The sequence below is a fragment of the Lissotriton helveticus genome, chromosome 3_1 (assembly GCF_964261635.1).
Source record: "Lissotriton helveticus chromosome 3_1, aLisHel1.1, whole genome shotgun sequence".
Lineage (NCBI taxonomy): Eukaryota > Metazoa > Chordata > Amphibia > Caudata > Salamandridae > Lissotriton > Lissotriton helveticus.
Window position 1 is genome coordinate 1,041,216,376 of NC_136061.1, and position 23,630 is coordinate 1,041,240,005.

The window sequence follows — 23,630 nt, forward strand, 5'->3', positions numbered from 1 at the left end:
ATATATATATATATATATATATATCCAAAGAATCCTCTCGTTTTCGATCAAGGATGACAAGCCACACCATCAGGTACTTCAGAAGGTTGTTTATTTGGGCATAAACGACGCGTTTCGAGCTCACGGGCTCTTGGTCACATATATATATATATATATACACATAATGAAAATCAATGTTTTTTATTATTTTGAATGCTATTAGTGTCAATGATATTTTTGGTCAGATATTTTTGTACTTTCCATTAGAAATATAGATAGACGATATTTTTGTCATCAATATTTTGACTTGATATTTATGTTACATGATACTGGTTCTGATATTCTGTCAGACATCCCTCAGAATATCATTTTGATAACTTGAGAAAGCATAGCACAGGCATGTACAAAGGGAGTAACACCACACAATTCTAAAAGATCCCATGCAATCATCTGTGCCTAAACTGAGGAAACCCAAACGATATCTCTCCTGCGTACACCCCACATAAAATGCACATAGCAGTTGTCCACTGAATGATGCTTTGATGTAATTTATGTGCATCTCTGGAATCCTGCATGTATATTGACACAAGTACTATCTATTTTTCACATTTACAGTAGACACAAACAATAGACTTATGTCAAAACAGGTTTCTTACCGTCTCACTGACACATAAGGCTCTCTGATGAATCCATCTGGAAAACAAATATTAATTAAAATGTATGATATTAAAAACATACTAGAAACACATTTGCTATTTTCTCATGGTCTCTTGTGGAGGCATAACAAAGCAAGGAGGTGCTGATGTTAGTTGAAATTAAGTTGAATATTCTGAACAAAATGGAAGATTGATTTATGATTCCAACACAATGTCAACACATTCTGGGACCAACCATACAAAGAAACAAATTGGACCCCCATTTGCAACAGAAAGCTGCCCCAAGATCCAGCGTTCCACTTTCATGGTGCATGCAGGAATGATTCAGTGGTCTGATTCCCCACCTGGGGACACATGGTCCACAAATCATTAGCACCCTCCCGGATCACTGACAGTATATTGGTAACAATCAGTGTGTGGTGGTGGACGGACTTAAGATAATTATTCTAGTCAAAACAAATTGTCAGTAGTAGCAGAATAATTTCCAGTGCGGTCAGTCGAAACCCACTCAGGCAGTACCAAGTATCAGCAGTCCTAAAATTTCCACACATTTTATGTAATGATCGAAATGTGCACTCTACCATTGTTGACAACAAAATCTTCCCTGTAGGTTTATGACACTTTTTACCTAACTAAAAAGGTAGAGAAAGCAAGTTCAGGAGTTAAAACAATCATTTGGGGATTCATTACTTCTGACAGAAGCTCAAAGCAGGAGGAATTCCACTGTAAATAGTACTGTATGAGCCAAGGGCTCACTATGATGGATGAGAAATATGCCACCTGGTTGCCTTTAATTCCCTTTCCTGACTCACAAAGGTACATCAGTCGGACCACAAATCCCATATGCACCATTAAGATGAGGACAGACCTCTCAATGTATTTACTATATGGGCTCTATTACAAGCTGGCAGTTCACGGACTGCCAGACTTGTGGGGGCACTGCAGTGGCAGTCTTCCGACCTCTTTATTACAATTAGGGCGGTAGGACCGCCATTGCCCTGCTGGTGTTGCGGTGGTCAGGAGGCCTCAATATGGTGGTCCTCCAAAGCATATTATGAGTTTCCTTTCCGCCACGGATTTCATGGCGGTTCCTCCTCCATGAAAAACATTACGAAGAGGCAATAAAGGGGGCCCTACAGGCCACCTTGTGCCTCTGTCGTGGTGTGCATGCAGGGGGCACAACACGTGCCAACCATGTGCATGCACCAAAGTCCATGTCATACCGTGGAGAAACAGTTTTTAGCGTTCCCATTGGGGCGCCTATTTACAGGGCACTGCCCTGGGAACATTTTAAAAAAAAGCCCACCAGAAACGAGAAACACTCGTAATCTGGCAGGTGGCCCAACCACAGTTTTGGTGGTGCGGCGGCGGGGCAGACCCGGCACAGCACCGCCAAATTCGTGATCAGGCCCTATGTGTGCTAGCATGCTTTGTAAATGGTGCATATTTGCTGATATGTCTTGTTTTCTGTTGGATGTCTGTGAATATCTGTTTACTTTATTGCTCTATTTCTGAAACAGGAGGAATCTACTTTTAATTGAGGGTCCTTTTACTTCTACAATGTTCTGGGGGATGAACTGTTTATGCATATGCCCCTTTAGTTATCAGTAACAATCGAGTAGGACTGTTACTATCACAGCACATTTCATCACAAGATCTCTTATCCACATTTAATTAGAGAACCATACATTTATGGGTGGAATACTGTGCCAGGGTGCCCATTGTCTCTGCTCACATTTCTCCTGGGGCCCACAAATAAAGAAATGTGCTACTTAAAGCCGATCCAATGCTGTGCCAGCAAAGACCAACAAGCAGAGATAAAGAGACACCACGTAAATTGCTGAAGGTGTGCTTCCAGAATACCGAAGGTGGATTATAGAGTTAAAAGAATATAGAGCACAAAATATCGATTCCCAAATATCGAAAGTTAAGTATAGACTTGGTTACAGAGCCAAAGGCGGCGTGAGGTTATTAGTATTGTCGTGTATTGTCCCAGGCTAGGATCCACTGTCATCACAGCCTAACAGAGGTTACTGTGGAAGAATGCAATAGATGAGCTCAGATCACCCACAGTGTTGCAGGGGCCACAGTTGATAAATACGTTTTTGTGAACAGTATTGTAATGCACATGTTAAGGATTTAGCCATTCTTTCTGGTAGCTATGGATTGATCCATAATTACATAATTGCACATTCCAGTGGCTAACGTTCATACATTAACATGTTGGACAAACTACCTGAAGAAAGTCTTCTGCACCCATCCAGATGTTACAGAAAGATGCAAAAGGATAACAGAGAGAGAATAAATGGTTATCGCACACCAACAGCCATACATTGGTTAGCATATGAACAGCAAGTCCAATGACAGTTTCCAAGTCTGCAAATCAGTTTCAAGTGCAAGTGGTGAAACCAAAGCAAATGAAAAAACACTTGTGTAGGACTTGCTGTAGTGCTGACAAAAGCTAGAGGCAGAAATGGATTTAAATCACAATTTGGTAATCATCAGATCAAAAGAGGTTGTAGGAGAAGCTTTTCACATTGTGCGTTTCCCGATGGATGCAAAGGCAGAGTTCAATTATTTAGTGATGCACATGGTAGACTAGTTATCGCTTGGACAGGGCTTCATTTCAAGTTCCCTGAGTTATCTGTTTCGAGGCCGCTCTTCCTGATCCTCCTGCGAGTCCAGTTCAGATTTTGCAGAGCGCCAGAGAGCCGAAGCACCGGTTGATGCAAACGAGAGAGCACTGGGAGGACGCCTTGCTGCTACTCTCTGCACTCTACACGGACCATTTCTGCAAAGCTGTTTGAGACCAGGGCCGGACTGGCTACCGGGCAGTTAGGAATGCTGCTGAGCTGGGGGCTGATTTCGTTAATGGGGACCTGCGTGAGCTAAACGAAATTCGTTTTGCTTTCAGTATTTCGAAGCACATGCAGGTCTCCACGGACGAAATCGGCCCCCACTGCTGTAAAATCAGGCAGCAGCTTGGCAGAATTCCAAACTGCCCGGTAGCCAGTCCGGCCCAGTTTGAGACCTGCTGTTGTATAGCGTTTTAGGATTCGTGTAATTTTCCCAATTCATGCCCTTATATAGGTATAAAATATTGCATCCTTATATAGGCATAGAAATCATAACCATATTAAGACATAGCTCAAGTAGTCCTAATACGGCTTGGCTACTTCCACTAGTTCCGAAAATCTACAACGATTTCTTGGAAAAACCCGCCTTCAGCAGTCACGGACTTCCCCCTGCATGAATATTAATTTATCCAATAACTCATGGAGTTTTCAGAGCATTAAGTCTCTAATGAAGTTATTATGTCCAATCTTACATCAAACTCGGCACCTTCAAGGTATAAATATGCCCACACTTGTCCAAACAAACACACGGTGGTTAGGAGCAGTTCGACTATCTACTTGCCCGACGCGCCCTGCTGCAGAAAGTGCCGAAGGAAGCCAACCCTCCAGCTGACGCACTGAGAGACGCTGTACTTTCTCCTGCCGAGAAATCCAGCGCCAGTGTTTCAGGCTACCCTTGCGGGTTGCTGGGAAATTGAGTCCTGAGAGAGAGATACCAGACCTCCTACATTCTAAAACCAAGGTACGGAGCTGATTAGACCCTAAGAGAATTCTTGGAATAGATTCTTGGCAAAGAATACTAAAACTAAGCTACACCTCACTTACTTCTTCCCTTGTGCTAGACCTAGGTTAGGTACACCGGGGTAGGCGTATTTTAGAAGCACCAGTTGAGTACTTTTTAGTCATTATTTATCATTGTATGTATTTTAGGCGTTGTAGGTATTTTATGGCTTAGAAACCATATCATGCTTTTACAGTATTATTTTATAATACTCTTCGTATTGTACACTTTGTACTTTAAAGCAAGTATTATGATTGCAGCAGTTCATTTCTTATGCTTGAGAAAGAAAATTGTTCAATAAATACCTTTTTATTGAAAACGCCCGTCTCTCTATTTCTCTGCACCTCTGGTGAAACGAAGCATGCACTATTGACTGAGTGAAATAACTATCTATTGTTTCCGCGACTCTAGAGATATATTTCTTATTCTTGGGAAACAAAGTTGTCATGTTTTAAGCGGTTGTCAGAAACTAATCCCTTCTTGTTCATTCAAGAAAGTTTCTAGTGACCTCTGAGCTAGCTGGCACACACACAATTAAGTTTAGTATATTCGGTAGAGACCTAGTCAACTTCAGTCCAACGTCTAAACTACAGGATACACTATTCCAATGCGCAGAGCCTATTGGAAATATAGGAACTACACTACATTGCCAAGGCCTCCCGGTACTCACGTTTCCTGCCCCGCACCTCTACTGCTGGAGCACGGAGCACAGCGGCAAGAGTCGCGTAACCGTGAGTGTGGCTCCGGAGCGAGCGAGCCTGTGAGTGCTGCGTGAGCGGGCAGGTGAGCGGGGGTCAGGCTCAGCGTGATCTGCGCCCCCGGCAGACGACAGAACGGCATTAGGAGGGTCAGCAGGTCGAGACGGGTTGAGCAGGTTTGGGCTGCAGCTGTGCTGTATACCTGCTCCCCCTGTACTCTTTCTCCAGACCTGCTTCATCTTACTACTTCCCTCCGCCCTGAGCACCCGAGCACCCCGGGCCAAAAAGTGCACCCCTGGGCATAAGAACTACACCTGACCTCGCGGTGCTCAGATCAGACAGGGGGTAGCGCGGCGGGCCACGTGGAGCTCCATCACAGCCGCACCAGTCTTTCGCCCCAGGGGGCCTGGGGCTGGTACTGGGACTGGGGGCCTAACTAACACTCTTCAGCACCTCCACTTCACTACCCCGCTAGAGGCATCAGGCCTGGGGGCGGGGGCGCCAGCGGCGGGTCTAACAAAGCAGCAAACAAAGTACCTAACATCAAGCACCATGCAGCAATTAGCCAAACAGACAAAGGCTGAAAACCAAAAAGGACAAAAAGACAATAAAGTCTGGCTGAGAACAGTCTAGCTCCCGCAGGAGTTTGGAGTGAACACGCGAGCACATGAGTGATAGCAGAGGAGTGGCAGCAGAGGGGGGGAGCGGCTAGCATTTTGCTGACCTGTGGCACACAGCCCAAATGAGGTCAGGCAAAACAAGAGAGGTATTGCCACTCAAAACAAAGGGCAGAAAAGGGAAGAAAAAAAATCACGGAGTGGAGCAAAGTGCAGAACTAAAACTAGTCACAAATGTAGTCACAACAGATCAGCAACAGAGCAAGCTTATAGCACGTACAGGACCCAGCAGTGCTATATGCTCCAGCCAGCCTAAGATTTATACGAAATTTACATTTCTAAGGGACCCAGGGTCAGCACTCTTTTCAGGCACCGCAACTTTAAAAGGTCTGGAAATCTCTGCTGCTACCTTTACAGACTCAAGATCCCACCCAAAGCGCAGTACCTAAAAAATACAACGACGAAGCCAGGGCTCCAGAACAACCGACCCATCAACTCCGAACTATGCTACAACCGCCAGGGGCGCAAATGCCAGAAACTGCACCTCTTGCAGGTACGCCTGGGAACTTGGGCTCTTCCCCTACAAAAATCAGTCAACAGTGCGGCCATCAAGAAATCCCTACTGCGGAAGACAAGCTTCAAGAGATGTCCATACCACTATCACAATCAGAGACCAGGGTCGAGGACTGGGATAGCAAAAAAACAGAGGCGACGGGTGACACTAATGAAGCTACAAGGAGAACAGTCACTGAACAAGTCACCAAAACTGATGCTAGCCTCAGAAACAACGTCTGGCTCAGAAACCACAGCACCCCCATTAAAAGAATGGATATTTCAAACACAAATACAAACTCACCTACAAACAAATCACCCCGTGATCAAGGGCGTCCACGGACACAAAACAGAGGAAAGGGACTGGGAGCATGCATGAATGGCCTAATAACAAGAGCACAATCCAGCTCTCAACTGAGCTGCAATTGCGACCAGGTCATTGATAAACTCTCTACCTTGCCTTCAATTTTAAGCAGCCTGGTAAAGGATATCAAACAGCAGGGAAATCGACAAAAAGCCAGGGTAATTTCACCACCTTGGAGGGACTAATCAATGATCAAATAACCAGCAATATCCACAGAGGCAACGTCAAGGTGGATACAGAAGAAAAGGGTAGTCCCGGGGGATCTCCAAAACTTAATGCAAAGCAACGACGCCAACTGAAAAGGAAGGGGCGCAATCAAAAACTTCATACAAATGCTACAGCTTACTTCCCAATATTCTCAGACCCAGCCAACAAATGCAACACAAACACATTTGATGGAAGCTCAGCTAAACAAATACAACTGTCTCCAAACATCCCAAAACATTCCACGGATCAAGAAGAAGCCCCACATCAGGCTTTGGTACTTAGGGCCCATGGTGAAACTGGTAATGACAACAGATAGAGAGCCTCACCTATGGCTCTTATGGAAATAAAAGAGGCAAATAAACAAGATACCACTATCACCCCTATAACAACAAACCTGGAAAGAGGCCACAAAAATCAGCAAAACCAACGCCAGGATACGAAGGGGGGGACTCAATGGTTCCACATAACAAACCTGCACACCTCCAAGAAACAAGGGGAGAAGAGTGGAACGCCAAGGCCCAAAAGCTAACTTATACAAATGATAAAAATACCAACACGAGCCCAAACAATGGGCTGAGATGGGAGGTCGACAGAATGTCAGACTGGCTAGATGGGCCAAACCAGGAGCCATCGCTTAAAGAACCTAAAGGGCCTATTACACTGCTTAACGGCAGCTCCAGTTGGAGGTTCCTAGACAGAGGGGCAGAGCACGGGGGGCAAGTTCGAAAACAAATCTCCCCTACATCAAGCAAACAGAAGCCCACCGCCAGAAATGCCACGGCCGACTCATCAAGTACTAAACTGGAATCCCAGTCTAAAGAAATATTTAGTAGCATACTCCGTCTCGAACTGCCGGACACAGTAATTCCATTGCTGCCAGTAAAGCAAAGATCTCATCAGGCACTAGAGGCTCTTGTATTCTATCCCCTATACACCTCCAAGGGTTTTCAAGACATACTAAACCGAGGCAACATCTTAAGACTAAAGGCGTCAATACCCAAACTTGCTGGCTTAAGGTCTATGGAAATACTCTCCATAGAGTTCATACATTCCACCAACACATAGCTATGCCCGGAGGCCACAAAAACAACATGGCACACAAGTGAAACTGCAGAGGCAATTTTAGCCGCTCAGCCATTTTTCAAAGCTGAGGCATTGAGATCGCCCCCTTCCAAAAACCAGCCTATCCATCGCCATTACTAAGCAAGAAACCTCAGAATCAAATACATGTCAATCACATCCTAACTGCGAACTTAGAGGAGCGTGCGGAAGATCCCGTCAACAGAACGCTAACTTCGATTGGGACCAACAAGAAACAGCTCCTTGGGTAGTTGCCAGAACAAGACAAGGTCTGAACAAGGAATCAATATTGCGTACATCACCTTATGCACTGAGGAGCATTGGCGCGATCAAAGAGTTAGAAGCCACAACACAGCAACTGAGTCCCCTCTCAGACTATGTCCATAGAACATTAACGGCTTAGCTACGAAAATCGAGGACCCAGATTTCCTGCAGTATGTAACAACTTTCAACATAATCTGCCTACAGGAAACCTGGCTCTCGGCTCCTCAGCACATTGAGGGCTACACTTGCTTTGCAACTTCAGCAATAAGGATGGGCAGATTTGGCCACTGCTCTGGTGGGTTGGCAACCTACGTCTCTACAACAAGCATACCTTTAGCAACTCTTATGGATTCAAAGTCAAATGCAACAATAGCAGTCAGAATAACAATCCTCACCGAGGGCGAAGAAATGGAGGTGTGCCTGATCAACTCGTATGTCCACCCTAAACGCAAAGAGAAAGACTCTATAGCACTTGCAAGTCAAGCAGCAAAGCTTGCTACAGCAATGGAAAACCCGATTTTCATCTTGACAGGGGATCTAAACCAGTATCTTATAGGTTCATCACAAGGAGAGGAGGTAGATATGCAAAACAGTATTCACAATATCTCTATACAAAGTCACCCACAGCACAGAAGGAAGAAGTACTGCAACAGTGGCCTACTTGCAGAACTAGAACATCTAAATCTTTGAGCCTTGAATGGAATATTCCTGGACGACACTCCACCAGTTGAGTCTTACTATTCCCCTACAAAAAGCTCTATATTGGACTACACCCTTTGAAAGTCTCGCACTCTTCCCATACATAAATGGATATAGAATGGGGGATAAGGGTGACAGCGACCATCGTCCCCAAGAACTCCAAATAACAGCAACTGCAGTAAGACCAATCACCACGGATGCATACCCTGGGGTGTATTTTTACATCCAACCTAAGAAGAATAAAACGTACAATAAATAACACAATTCTAAGGCCGAAGCAGCAATCCAACTCTTCAACTCGCTGACACCCAGCATCAAAGACAAAATAGATCATTGGGAGCAGTTCACAGCCAAGTTTCTAGACCGACATGCGGTAACTAGTATCAAAAAAAGTAACTCCCAGAAAGATTGGAAGGAAAATAAAATCTCGAAGGTCCAAAAACAACAGCTGAAACACTCCAGAAAATCAATAAACGCAACTCTGCGCAGGCTGAGAAGACTCCCAGGGAACGCCACTGCACAAGCCTCCTTGAATGAGCAAAGGGCAAAATTAAAGAGTCTGAAATGGAACATCAACAGGGAGCGTGAGAATGAGGTGTGGGCAAAACTTCTATACAATACAAACAGCAACAACAGTGCCCGCTTCTGGAAGACTGTGAATGGGACTATTCATCCACACCATAAGGGTATATGGTCATATACTTTGGAAGAAAATTGGTCGAAATTCCTAACCACCCACTTCAATAATCAAATAGACAGTGCTGGAACTCAAATGGCCAATAGTAGGACAGCCGGCGAACAAGCTGACACAAACAAAACGGGGACGAGGGAACACGAGCAGTCATACAACGAAAACAGAGCTACAAGTATAGACAACTGCTCTCTGCGCCTCTTAATCAAAAAGCAGATTGCCAAAGGGAGGAAGGAAGGAAGGAGCTCCGGGCCCGAACGGAATTCCACCAGCTCTGTTTAAAGCAAAGAGTGAAGGCTTGGCGGACATCTTGCAACTTCTATTTCTGGAAGTAAGGAGGCTAAACAGAATGCCGGAATCATGGAAGGGCTCAACAATAGTGCCAATTTATAAAAAAAGGTGATAAGTCGGAGCCCAACAATTATCGCTTAGTAGCACTAGTAGACAATGAAGCAAAATACTTCTCGGGCACTATTCTTGAGGAGCTGACATACTGGGCGGGGGCGAATTCGATAATACCGCTGAATCAGACCGCCTTCCGCAAAGTGGCTAGCACATCTACAAACATTCTTACAATCACAATAATAATCGATGCAGCCAAAGTCTCAAAGCAACCTTTACATTTATGCTACATTGACTTTAGTGCTGCCTTCGATAACGTAGAGGGGCAGACTGTCGGGAAAATTGGCACGATGGGGCATACCACAGCATATTTTAAACATGCTGAAACTTCTTCATACACACACCTGGGTTCAAGTGAAATTGGGTGGCGGTACCCACAGCTCCTCGAAAGTTCCCACAACATAGGGCCTGAAACTGGGTTGTGTGCTTGCACTGACCCTGTTTAATCTTTACATGGCTGACCTTTGAAAGACGCTTGACGCCTGTAATTCCCTTTCACCAAGGATAGGAGGAAAAACACTGTCTAACCTCATGTACGCAGACAACGTAGTTCTGCTCAGTCACACATACGTCGGGCTTCAGCATTTACTGACGGAAATGCAGAACTATGCCACAGAAAACCCTCTGTCTGCACAGCGCGAGGACACACTGTTTCCTAGTGTAACCAGGCGCTTTATAAGCTTTTATTATTATTATTAAAACAACTTAAAAATTAACCTGGGCAAGACACGGTCAATGTTAATAAACTACAAAAAGAACCTCAGAAGAAGCTCGTCCCTTGGTGGCATAAAACTTGACCCAGTGCAGGAATACATGTATCTTGGAGTCACATTTGAAAAGGACGGGTCATTCTGGCACCAGAAAGAGGAAGCCAGAAGGAAAGGCGTGTTGATTGCCCTAAAAATGAAAAACCTTGCAAATAAACTGATGGGACCTACCCTGACTCCGCTGCTGAAGGTAGTCAGGGCCAAACTACTCCCCTCAATTACCTACGGCAGCGAGGCAATGTGGGGAAGAGATGCAAAGAAGCTGGATAACACACAGGTCAAGGCCTATAGAATGATGTTCTGCCTTCCGTCCTATACATCACCTGCTCAAATGAGGCTGGAGTTTGGCCTCCTACGACAAGATCTAGCCAGGCACGGTGCTTACATCATCTGTTTGCACAGGGTTAGAAGTGCCACCACAAACACGCTAAACTATCTATTGTGGCAGGACATCCAGCATAGGGAGCACTCCCAAGCCAGAAGCTACCTCCAGCTAGCCCTAAAATCTACCCAACTCACAGATCTCTGGGATGCACAAATAGGTTATTCTAACCCTAAAAAATTGGTCTGGAAAACCTTAAAACAAATCTCTTTGGTAGAGGACAAAGCTAGCTTCTCAAAAAGAGCACACGCCTTAATGACCCTTAACTCCTATAAATCATTGGCTCCACAATCATATTTCAATCCGGGCTACCCGAAGTCCACAAAAATGAACTTTTTGAGGTATAGGATGGGAATACTTCCGTGCGCTCAGCATCTTCCACCATGGCACAGGTCACTAGCACAAGAGCCGTGCATGTTGTGCAATACCAAACGAGGCGACATATTACACCTAATCTGCTTATGCAAGGACCTACACCAAGCACGGAGACAGCTATTCAAAGAATACTTCAAACAGAAAGGCATCCGCACTAGGAGGCAAGCAGTGCTAGCATGCTTAAATCCAGAAAACATACAACTAAACTGCAGATTGGTAAAATTCCTCATACTGGCCAAACAAAAAATGCTGAAGATAACAAAATCCCTCAATAGGACCTTGCCCCTAATCAGACCATAACTAATAACATACTGGCAGATGCAAAGGGTAATCCGCCCAATAAGTGGAGAAAATCTGACCAACATCAACAAGATGATCTGCAAAAGAAACATATGGATGGTCTAAAGGAACACGAGTCTGTACATTATAGCTCTCAATCAAACTAAGACATATTGTATATATATATAAGTAATTCTGATTCTAATAATTGCAAAAGTTTACTAACATTGGGTTTTAATTTGGATATGCCCTGAAGACTGCTTTTTAAAAAACAAAACAATGCAAGGAAATGGAGGAATTCACACACACATTGATGAGATTTTAGATATAGTATGTATTTTATGCAGTATTATTGCAATGGTTTTAAGTAACTATGCAGGAAATAAAGAAACTTGAAACTTGAAACTTGAGGGAAAGATAGGAAGTATTACTTGAGCTCTCAGATTCGATTTCCTCCTCTCCCAAGGGGAGTACTTTGACATCTTCAAGAGGATGAAAGGACTAGAATACCAGTTGTCAGTATTAAAGCAAGGCTAAAACCAACTGTTGTTAACTGTTGAGATTAAGGCATCATGGTTCTCACCAAGTAAGACAAAACAGGCAATTCTACTGAAGAAATGGTTTGGGAAATGTATTACATTCGCTCAAGAGTACCATTGTAAATATATGCGGTTATTAGGCCGAAATAAAGCGGGTGCTGGCTGTTTCAGCAAACCCAGTTAAGTACCATCTTTTGTTGGAAGATGTTCAACTGTTGGCTACCTAATTTAAAAGAAAATGTGTGCAGAATATGACAAATGGAGAAAAATTGATATTAAAACTAGACCAACATTGCTCACATTTACAACACAATAACATAACTTTGCAAAGATGTGACCCAAGAATAATAAAGCGATGAGACGAGCCTCGAAGCTTCCCTATTTTACCACTGCAACCCCTCATAAACAAAAGTATAATGAGTATGTGTCAGAAAAGAAACAAACTCAAGTTAACAATGAACTAGGCAACCAAAAAAAAGAAACTAGTAATTTAGGTAGAGGTTAAAGAAGTGCAAAAGACCTTAGAGATACCCAGAGTTCGTTCCCCGAAACATTGCCTCTGGTGTCTCGTTCATAGATCTGAATGAGGAAATATTCAACGAGAAATGCTCGTAATCTGGCAGGCGGCCCAACCACAGTTTTGGTGGTGCGGCGGCGGGGCAGACCCTGCACAACACCGCCAAACTCATGATCAGGCCCTATGTGTGCTCGCATGCTTTGTAAATGGTGCATATTTGTTGATATGTCTTGTTTTCTGTTGGATGTCTGCAAATATCGGTTTACTTTATTGCTATATTTCTGAACCAGGAGGAATCTACTTATAATTAAGGGTCCTTTTACTTCTACAATGTTCTGAGTGATGAACTGTCGATGCATATGCCTCTCTAGTTATCAGTAACAATTGAGTAGGACTGTTACTATCACAGCACATTTCATCACAAGATCTATTATCCACAATGTATTAGAACCATACATTTATAGGTGGAATACTGTGCCAGGGTGCCCATTGTCTCTGCTCACATTCCTCCTGGGGCCCACAAATAAAGAAATGTGCCACTTAAAGCAGGTCCAATGCTCTGCCAGCAAAGACCAACAAGCAGAGGTGATGAGACACCCCGTAAATTGCTGAAGGTGTGCTTCCAGAATACCGAAGGTGGAATATAGAGGTAAAAGAATATAGAGCACAAAATATTGAATCCCAAATATCGAAAGTTAATTATAGACCTGGTTACAGAGCCAAAGAAGGCATGAGGTTATTAGTAAAAAGAACAGTAACGTGGTCGTGTATTGTCCCAGGCTAGGATCCACTGTCATCACAGGCCTAACAGAGGTTACTGTGGAAGAATGCAATAGATGAGTTCAGATCACCCACAGTGTTGCATGGGCTACAGTTGATAAAATACGTTATTGTGAACAGTATTGTAATGCGCATGTTAAGGATTTAGCAATTCTTTCTGATAGCTATGAATTGATCCATAATTACCAATTGCACATTCCAGTGGCTGACATTCATACATTAACATGTTGGACAAACTACCTGAAGAAAGTCTTCTGCACCCATCCAGATGTTACAGAAAGATGAAAGAGGATAACAGAGAGAGAAGAAATGGTTATCACACCAACAGCCATACATTGTTTAGCATATGAAGAGCAAGTCCAATGACAGTTTCCAAGTCTGCAGATCAGTTTCAAGTGCCAGTGGTGAAACCTATTATTTAAGCAAACAATGGTCCTTAGAGCAGGTGTAGGGACAACAAATGAAGTACAGACCTAAATAGGTACTATATATATCGTCAGTGTCCAGCCGGACAAAGAATTTTAATATGCAATATAATTAGAATATCAAGTAATACAGAAAGAAGAAAATATATACACAACGGGACACAATCCTGCACCCGATACAAAGGACAGAGGGCAAACAAACAATAGACAAAACAGGTTTCAGGCAGAATTGGAGCTAAGGTAGCTTGTACTGGTCAGGGATAAAAAACAAGCTATCAAAAAATAGTGACCACATTATTTAAACACATTGGACCAAAGTGGTACTATTTTCAAATTGTCGACGACGTTTCGATCCCAAGCTCATTAATTAAGGGGATCATCATCAGGACTCAACAATAAGAAATGCCTGGTATGGACCACAATGCCTGTTGGGTTGAAAAAAGGGGAAAACAAACAACAGGAAGCCTGTCAAATTCTTGTAACAACATTTAGAACATGTCAGCACCGGTTTAAAATTCGTGACAGAAAGAACATATTTATTCAGGAGACGACGAGTGCAAAGAATTGGTAAGTGATAAAAAAAGGTGATAAAGGAAAAAGGCATAAGAATCCTATATGAGACTCAGTCTCTCAGTGTATTATAGACAGGGAGGCATTGTGCACACAGTATCTGATGACGGAGAAAACACGGGGTGACGGGGAATGGTTGGGTTTAAGAAGGGAGAATGATTCCTGATTGGAAACCAGTGTCATGGTGTGCTGGACCAAGGAAGCGTTGTGCACACTGTCACAGAAGGTCGAAGACAATAGCTTAAAAACTCGCTTAAAAAATGCAGATGAATGCGGGCAATTGGGACAGAACCTGTTGGCACAAGGATTACATGCGGTGATGGGGTGGCATATAGTCTCACGAGGTTGTGCGTCATATTGCTAGTAGCAATAGTGAAGTGACAAACATGTGGTATTGCCTAATTACACAATTGTGCACCAGGCATGCAGTGATGTTGCTCATGCCAAGGTCGGTAATGGTTGAGAGTTGGGTGAGCTTACCACGTAAGCGTCATTCTACGCATCTGGCAACGGAGATATGAGTAACTCTGTGGAGCGGCTGGTTCTGGTGGAGTCGTGGGTTGTATGCGCGCTAAAAGAAGGGAATTAAGTGCTGCATCAGTCCGACGTACTTCCAAGCGGGTTAAGTGGAAGTAGTTGGTGGCCAAGTGCCTGGCATAACTTACGTTTGTCCTCCCATGGATTGGGAGAGGGTTGAGTAGTGTGGCAGCCGTGGCAAGAATAATGCGACCGCTCCCTCGATCGTCGACGAGGTCTTTAGGCGGCGTTTGGGCTGGGCGATTGCTAGGAGGAAGCGAGAGGGGAGAAATACCCAGGAGGACATTAGGAATCCTAACTTTAGCGAGTTCCGCGCGGGGCATTAGAGGCAAGCAACGTTTCTACCTTAGTTGCGGGACTAAGCGGCTTGGTGGCAGCGGCGATCTTCCAGGGGAGGGTCGGCCCCAAGGACCAGGCTATCTGCACCGGTGAGGCGCTGAGGGGAGGAGTAGGCGCCCCAGCCGGCGGGGAGGCTCGGCTGCGTCCGCGTACCATGCCCGGGGGTGTGGCCGGATTCTGCAGCCCGAGTGCGGGAGGGCCCTTCCCTCTGGTTTTGGGTGAATGCGTCCCCCCCCCTGGACTGGTGCTGGTGTCGGGGGTCCGGCGGCTATATCGGGCAGCGCTGGGGGAGGGGGCAGGAGAGAGGCCTCCGGGGGCTGCCTGAACTGCTCTTCCATCTTGTGATCCTTGGGCCCAGTAGTGGAGGAGGCGAGTGAGCCCTGTGGTGCTCCCGCAGCGGGGGCTCTAGGGCCTGAGGAGAGGTTGGCCGGGCCTGGTGTGTGACCCCCAGGGGTGCCCTGTGACTTTGGCAGGAGCTGAAACCGAGGGACGGCGAGGACAGTGGATTGCGGTGGGCCCCTCTGCTGCGTGGGCCCCGAGTAGCTGTGGCGGCACACCTGTGGTTGGGCAGGTCGGCACTAGAGCCCTGTGGACTCTGCTTGTGAGGGGGTACCCCGGCCAGCTGACGGGCCCCTGTGTCTCGCGTCCTGGTATGAGGCAGGTTTCGAGGGCCCCGGGCGTGAGCCTGCGCCCCCTTTCTGGCCGGTCCCACGTGGTTGGGCGTCTATTGTTGGGAAGTGAACGGGTCTATTGTTGGGAAGTGAACGGGTGGGCCCCCCCCTCTCAGGCTGCTAGTTTGTCCCCCAGGCGACGATGACGAATGTGAGGTCTGCCGGGATCCTTCCCAGGGACTGTCAGACCATTCTCCGGTGTTTGTGGAGTTGCGGCTGGGTAGGGGGCGACAGCCCTTCCGCTGGCAGCTAGCGGTTTGGCATTTACAGAACGCCGACTACGAGAGGCCCATGCGGGAGACGATTGCGGATTATAGCCAATGTGGGATCAGATTCTAGCGCGATGATACTATGGGAAGCCCAGAACCCCACGCTACGGGGGTGGATATTGCGTGGTGTACAGCCGCCCACAGACAACGCAGGGACAAGTTGGTCAGGGCGGAGGTTAAGGTGGAGGCCCTGGAGCGTCGGAGCCGGGAAGCGGGCGGTGGCCTGGTGGTACGCCAGCTGCTGCAGGCACAGCAGTCATACGCCTCAGCAGTCATACGCCTCTCTCCTAGTGGATGAGGCCCGTCAGGTCTGGCTGGTGACACGTAGTAGGATCTGCCAATGGGGAGATAAATCGAGTAAAATGCTTCATCGGCTCTGTCAGGGCATGTTTCATCCCCAGGCCCTCCCAGCGGTGCATGATGAGAGTGGGGTGCCGTTGACGGACCCCAGGGCCATAGCAGAGAGTTTCGCCACTTATTACGCTGCTCTATATGCGTCGCGGGAGTGTCTATCTGAAGCGACGGTGGACACATTTATTGCAGACCTCCCGCCCAAAGCGGTATCCGATGATACTCGCCAACGGCTTGAGTTCCCCTATTGGTGGAAGAACTGGGCAAGGCCCTGGGAGAACTCAACTCGGGGAAGGCCCCGGGACCCAATGGGTTCCCTGCTGAGTTTCATCGTAGGTACAATCTGCAGCTGGCGTCGTACTATCGGGCAGCGGTGGAGGAGGCCAGGGAGATCGGTCGGCTCCCCCGGATTGGCAACATGCGCAGTTGTGGTGTTCCATAAGCCGTGTCGGCCTCCGGAACAGCATGCCTCCTACCGCCCCATCTATCTGCTTAATGTGGAGCCAAAAGTCTTAGCCAAGGACCAGGCTGGGTTCATGCCCCAGAGGGCGACGCGGCACAACATACGGCGGGCCCACGTAGCCCTGGCAGCGGTCCGGCAGACTGGGGTGCAGCCGGCACTCCTGCTGGCGGACATGGATAGGGCCTTCGACTCCCTGAGCTGCTACTTGTTCGCCCTTCTCCGTCGGCTTAATTTTGCCCCCCGGTTTTTGTCGTATGTGCAGCTACTATACACCGACTTGACAGCGTCGGTCCAGGTGGCGTGAGCGGTATCGCCTGGCTTCGCAATCCATCGTGGCACCCGGCAGGGGTGCCCCCTGTTGCCTTATTTATTTGCCTTGGCTATGGAACCACTTGCGGCCTGGGTGCGCATTGATGCGCAACTGGAGGGATTTGAGAGGGCCACTGGTCTCTCAGATAGGATCGCACTATACGCAGACGACGTCCTTTTCTTTTTAACGGTGTTGAATAAGTCCGGGCCGCGGATCCTGGAGATCATGCGAATCTTTGGGGAGGCGTCCGGGCTGTACATGAACCCTCGTAAGTCTACGCTCTAGGTGCTAGTGGCTCGGGATGGAGTGGGTACCTGGGCATCTGCGCTACAGGTGGCGGTGGGGGGCCTTAAATATCTAGGCGTTTTCCTCTCTGACGTACCGGCGGTGTCCTGGGAGCAGAATGTGGTGCCAGTCTGGGAGCGCGTACAGGCGGATATCAAGACATGGGCCCGGATGCCACTTACGATATATGGCAGGTCGGCAATATTCAAAATGGTCACACTCCCCAGCTTGCTGTACCAATTGCAGAACCACCCGCACCCGATTGCGCCCAGATGGTTCCGGCTGGTAAATTCGGCCTTGGGGCAGTTTCTCGGGAGGGGCGGTGCGTGTTGCATTGCGTAAGTGCTTTCTCTCTACATATTGTGGAGGTCTTGCAACGTCCGATATCCTTTCATATTACCAGGCCTCGCACCTGCTGGTCCTCAACGTGTGGTGGTATGGAGACAGGGGGGACCCGGCCTATGCTGTGGAGCGATACCTGATGGGGCAGTCCACTCTACATACGATACTCTATTCACCAGCGCTGCGTGGTACATTGCCTCCGGCTACGAAAGTAGTCTTTCAGATTTGGCGTCAATCTCTGAAGCTTATGGGGTAGTGGAACACACTTACGGAGGAAACCCCCCTGTGTCACAATGGGCGCCTGCCCAACTTGGAGGCCCTTCAGGGCTTTCGGGGTTGGCATGCCATTGGCATTTCCACCTTGGGCGACGTGGTGCGCGACGGCTCCCTAAAATCGTTTAGCGATCTGCAGGTGGAGTTTAGCATGCCCCAGTTGCAATTCTTCAGGTACCTCCATCTCAGGCACGCGTTCACCCCTAGTCTGGAGGGCCTTGACTCTCTACCTGAGTTTAGTCCGCTGGAAGCAAAGGTTTTTATGGGAGACCTAGAGACCAAAAAGATATCGCGAATATATCAGACCCTGGTCACCCACAGTGCGTCCCAATTGGAGAGACTACGGGGGTATGGGAAGAGGATGTGGGGGTCTTAGAGGAAGAAGACTGGAGGGAGGCCCTAGCCGCACCTCGGGGGGCAGCCATAGCCATGCGACTCTGCCTCATCCAATTTAAATACCTCCACCGAGTCTATTATACTCGGGTGCGATTGTGGCGGGCAGGGCTGGTGGCTTCCCCGGAATGCCTCCGGTGTGGTAGGATGGAAGGCACATTTCTACATACCGTCTGGCAATGCTTGTCGCTGGAATGCTTTTGGGGAGGGATATCCGCCTGCCTTTCAGAGGTCCTGGGGTGGTCGCTTCCACGTACACCACAGTTTGCCCTATTGCATATGATGGAAGGGGTCGGGGCAATATTTATAAGCGGCATTTATTACTGTTGGGCCTCACATTGGCAAAACGTGATATCGCCCAGACGTGGAAGGATGGACGGGCGCCCTCGGTGGCTGCCTGGAAAAATGGATTAGACTTCTGCATGGGGTTTGAGCAGCCGATCTTTGTGGCCCGGGGGTGCCCGCGTAAGCACTTCAAAATTTGGAAGAGGTGGGCTGACTATAGGGGCTTGTGGCTGGAGCCTCCGGCTGAAAGAGACGATGTCTTGATGGAATATGGATAGGGGTGGGGTGGCTGGGCAGGGCGTAGGGTGGGAGGTAGTCTGGGCTGTGTGTATGCTCGTGTGGGTGGGTTCGGTGGTGGCTGCGCAACTCTGGAGGGTGAGGGGGAGGGTGGGAATAGTTGGGGCACAGGGGTAGTTATTTTAAGTACTTCTCAATGTTGATTGTGCTGATTATCTTGTTTTCCTCAAAAGTCAATTGCTGTCATAAGCCTATGTAATGTGATACTGCAGTGGACTCTGGAGTACAGAGTCATGCGTCTATTGTACAAATTGACGAATAAAGTTTATTTGTTTTTTAAAAAGAAACAATTTGCATATGAAAATATCAAACAATTCTTACGGCATATGAAAATGCTTCTGTACCAGACCTTCCTGAAAATACTATACAACAGTGACAAATGGCGTGCATAGAGCGTGACCAAAGACTATGTAGAAAGCTACATGCAATAAGCCATAGTTGGTCTTTCACCTCAAAGCTGTCAAGCGACCCTTTCAACAGTCCTGGAGTTTTGGCGAATATCGCTTTGCATCCTTGGGCTTGAAGTTTCACTTTCTTTATTCTAATTATGAACTACACTTCCAAGCATGCCCAGCGTAGTTGTATTAAAATACAGAACTGGTGCAAGGTTTCATAAAGAATGTATGGCCACTTGACAAGCGAGAAGGTGGCATATGAAGTGGAGGAGCGCGTGTCCTATCCGCTTGATAAGGTAACCATCCATAACGCTTTCTTTGCTTGGACATTGGTGTTTCCACAAAGCAGAAATAAAGACTGTAGTCATGCAATGTTTTTCTTTGCACTGCCTGGGGGAGTCAGATATACCTAAGGTATAACTTAGGTATATTTTGGAGGTGAAAATGTTTGAAGAAGGGATGTAGAGCTATAAAGGACTGCCCCTAACGTCTGGGTACCAAACCCCCCACTAAAACATGGAAGCTTTGTTACAATGGCTGCAATGAGAAAGGTTAATGGATGATCACTGTGACTAGAGTAAGAGAAAAGAGATCAGGGGACTAGACGGAGTAGGTGCTGCCATAAATGAGAGATTCGTGGGGATATATTGCATGTGAAAATAGGTAGGTCCTTTTACTGTCTGAACTGTAAAGCTCAATTGTGAATCCAAATGTGACAGAGCGAGCCACCTGCGAACCTATGACAGCTATTGAGTTCTGCTAGAAGATGTATGCTTCTCTGGCTGCTATCAAATTGGTTTTATTCTAAGAAATGGCCAGAGGTCTATTTTTATTAACCATAACTAATGGGACGTTCCTTTCTGTGTATTATTTGCGTATGAGTCGTTATATCACATTCATCGCATCCTGTAAATCAGGTCCATGTACAGCACAGATCTTTGCAGATCCTACTGCAGTCACTCTCAGTTAAGGTATCTGGAAGCATCGGTTGCCTGGCTTACCTGCGACTCGCTCATTCCATTGGTGATACCTCTGCATACTACACTGTAAGAGACCAATCAATGTGTGCATTATCAAAAATAGGCACACAATTAGATCTCAATGTTATAATTTTCTTGCTATGTGCCTCCCTTCCTCGCGAGATATTCGGCCTGATGGACCCTCTGCAAACTAGAAACCTGTTTGTCCCATTCTTCACTATTTAAGGTGTAGTTAAACTTAACTCGTAATTTAAACTTTTCTCCGATTAGCTGTAAAAATCCCTTTTTTTAATCTATATGTTTACTAAATCTGACATAATGCGTGTTAGTGGTCTAACTGTGTACTGGAAAGTTAATTTCCCTGAAGGTAGAAAAAGTGTCACTGCAGCATGGTTAACATACCCCCAGTGTGGTACATCAAGATTTTACTATTAATCACAGTTCATAGTCTGTGTCTTTTCAGACATGGTGGTATGGAGTCTGTTACAATCATTGATTGGATAGAGCCTATGTTCATCCTATTACTCTTGTTATTAAAAGAGATCTTCTCTGGTTACATATAATACATTTCTTAAATTCTTCAGCCATAAAGACTTTTCCCATAACCCTTATAAAGAAGAAGTACCCAAAGCCCCATGAATTGCATACTTTTGGTTGTTTAACAATTATATTTTATTGGTTCGTTCTTATTTTTACGCATTTAGGAATTTCAATGTGCAACTATTTTGCTTTGTTTGATGGTATATGATTCTCCTCCCCCTTCTTTCCTCTTTTTAGTTCTTTCTCTTCTATACCTTAACATTATTATTGTATGCTAATTGGCTATTTTCTATTTTATTGTATTATGCCCTGCATATATACCAAATAAAAGTCTCTTTTAAACTTAAACATATTATTCACATTTAACATTTCTTTAATGACTCCTTCAGACCCTGTCAAGGGCAGAGGCAATGGGAACATTAAATAGTTCGCCTCATATCAAAATGGCCTTGTTCCCCTGCAGGATTAAAACAAGTGAAAACATGAAGAATGAGTAGGCCCCTATTCAAAGATGCCATCTTCCACTCCCACAGTCTACCCTGAATGACAGCATACAAACCTGCTCTATCTCTAGCCATCTGCATTATGCTTTTTAAGGCGCCATTATGACAACTGGCAAGGAAAAGAAGAATAAGACTTTTTTTGTTTTAAGAAAAAAAAGCTTTTGCATTTTGAGATAGCCTCAATTGTTGCTTTCTTATCATCCATCCACGATTTGGGTGCACAAAAATACAATCACCCAGGTTCTAGGCCACAATTGACATTACTATTAAGTTATGTTCTGGTCCCACAATAAATAAATCTGGTACAATTTGATTTCTATACAAAGATTTTTCAACAGGTGCTCCACTTACTAATAATTATAAAACGGAAAATAAGCACAGAAATCTTTTTAAACAAATCAAGCATTAATCACATGAAAAAGACAAAAGATAAAATGCACAGTTCTTCAGTGAACCTTAATCGCCGATGACTACAATGGAAAAAGATCAAGACATTCCTCTTCACACAGCAGAGAGGGTCTGTGACTAGGCGGCGGCATTTCCCTCCTGAGGACGCCCATGGGGGTAGAAGAGGCCCTTCGAAACAACTAACAGGCAGGAATTGAAGGATCGTATGACTCCAGTGGCATGCTGATCACAGGACCATTCATTGGAACAATCCAGCCGGAACTGCCAAGCCATGTCTTCACTGGACCGGAAACAAGCATCCTGGGACCAGTTTCTGGCTAATCAGCAGTCATCAGCCAGGCTAGCTTGAATCCAGTGGCAAAGTGAGTAAGGGACTGGATATTCCCAAAAAAACAACCAGAACCAGTGGTTTTGTCCGCGCTGGCTGAAGCTCCAACCCTTCTACAAAATGGCGGTTGGGCCACTAACGGTGTACTTTCCCGAATGATCGCAGAGACGAAAACTTCTGTTGATGAAGGTGAGCAGGGCAGCTGCCCCGATGAGGCTCTCCCGTCACAGTGAAGCAGTATCCCTGAGCTCACTGCCCTCAAACAGTGGCCTGAAGAGAGAGGAGACCCGGAGTGCGTGCCGGGCTGACGGCTGGGTGCACCCAGGAATGGGGTCGCTCATAACTGGGATGGCAGCCTAAGATTGGGACCCATTTCCAGCCGATGCGTTAAGTGGCTGGGGATTAGCGAGTGAGGAGAAAAATACGCCCTGGGGAGCAGCTGCACATCAGAGCTGGTGGCTTAAGAGGACGGGCCTGGGACTAGGTTGTATTGCACTCGCCATTCACGGCGATCGGTCCCAAGATGCTGCCTGTACCTGACAGACTCCAAAATGGTGGCCACAATTTCCCCCATCCGATCTACATCTGCACTCATATCGCTGCAATACTTGTTTCACGTGCACTACGGAGAACTAATCACTAGTACTTTCTTCATTGGTGGGCCTTCGATCTATTGCAACTGCGAAACTACTCGCTTTAGTCCCCGTTTATTGGAGGCAGACAAGTGCTCTGCGGACAAGATGGTGCCCAACACATGTTGAGGTCATAGTTTACCTACAAAAGGATTTCCAACTGCTTCTGATGCATTCCCCCGCGTACTTGTCTGTTAGAGGTGGCGGCTGATCTGAGGCTAGAATCTGATCTGCTTCCCAGCTCCTTGTTTCTACTACCCTCCCTATATCTGCTACTGGGGACTTGTTCATCTATGTTTACTATCCAACTGTAACTAATGTAATATGCATAAACTGTCACTCTTATTATGTCTGACCGTTGAGACCTGAGCAACGTGGCTGATGCCCGGTGGAGCTGCTTGACAGCTATAGAGGAGATCGACTTTGGTTCACCCACTCGGCCGTCACCTACCCAGACACACATTGGGTGCAGCTCTTCCTTGTCTTCTCGTGGTGTCTCCTTCATGCCCCTCCCTCGGACGAATTACTGTAACACTGTTTTTTTCCATGC

The 23,630-nt window shown here is 46.3% G+C and overlaps 1 protein-coding gene across 1 annotated transcript in view; it reads right to left on the reverse strand.

The window, feature by feature from the left end:
- The window catches only part of ERICH2 (glutamate rich 2), a 370,290-nt gene that overhangs the window by 325,772 nt on the left and 20,888 nt on the right, over positions 1–23,630 (reverse strand). The window contains exon 3 of the mRNA XM_078683840.1: positions 636–672. Coding sequence (XP_078539966.1) covers positions 636–672 — 37 coding nt within the window. The remainder of the gene's footprint in view (positions 1–635; positions 673–23,630) is intronic.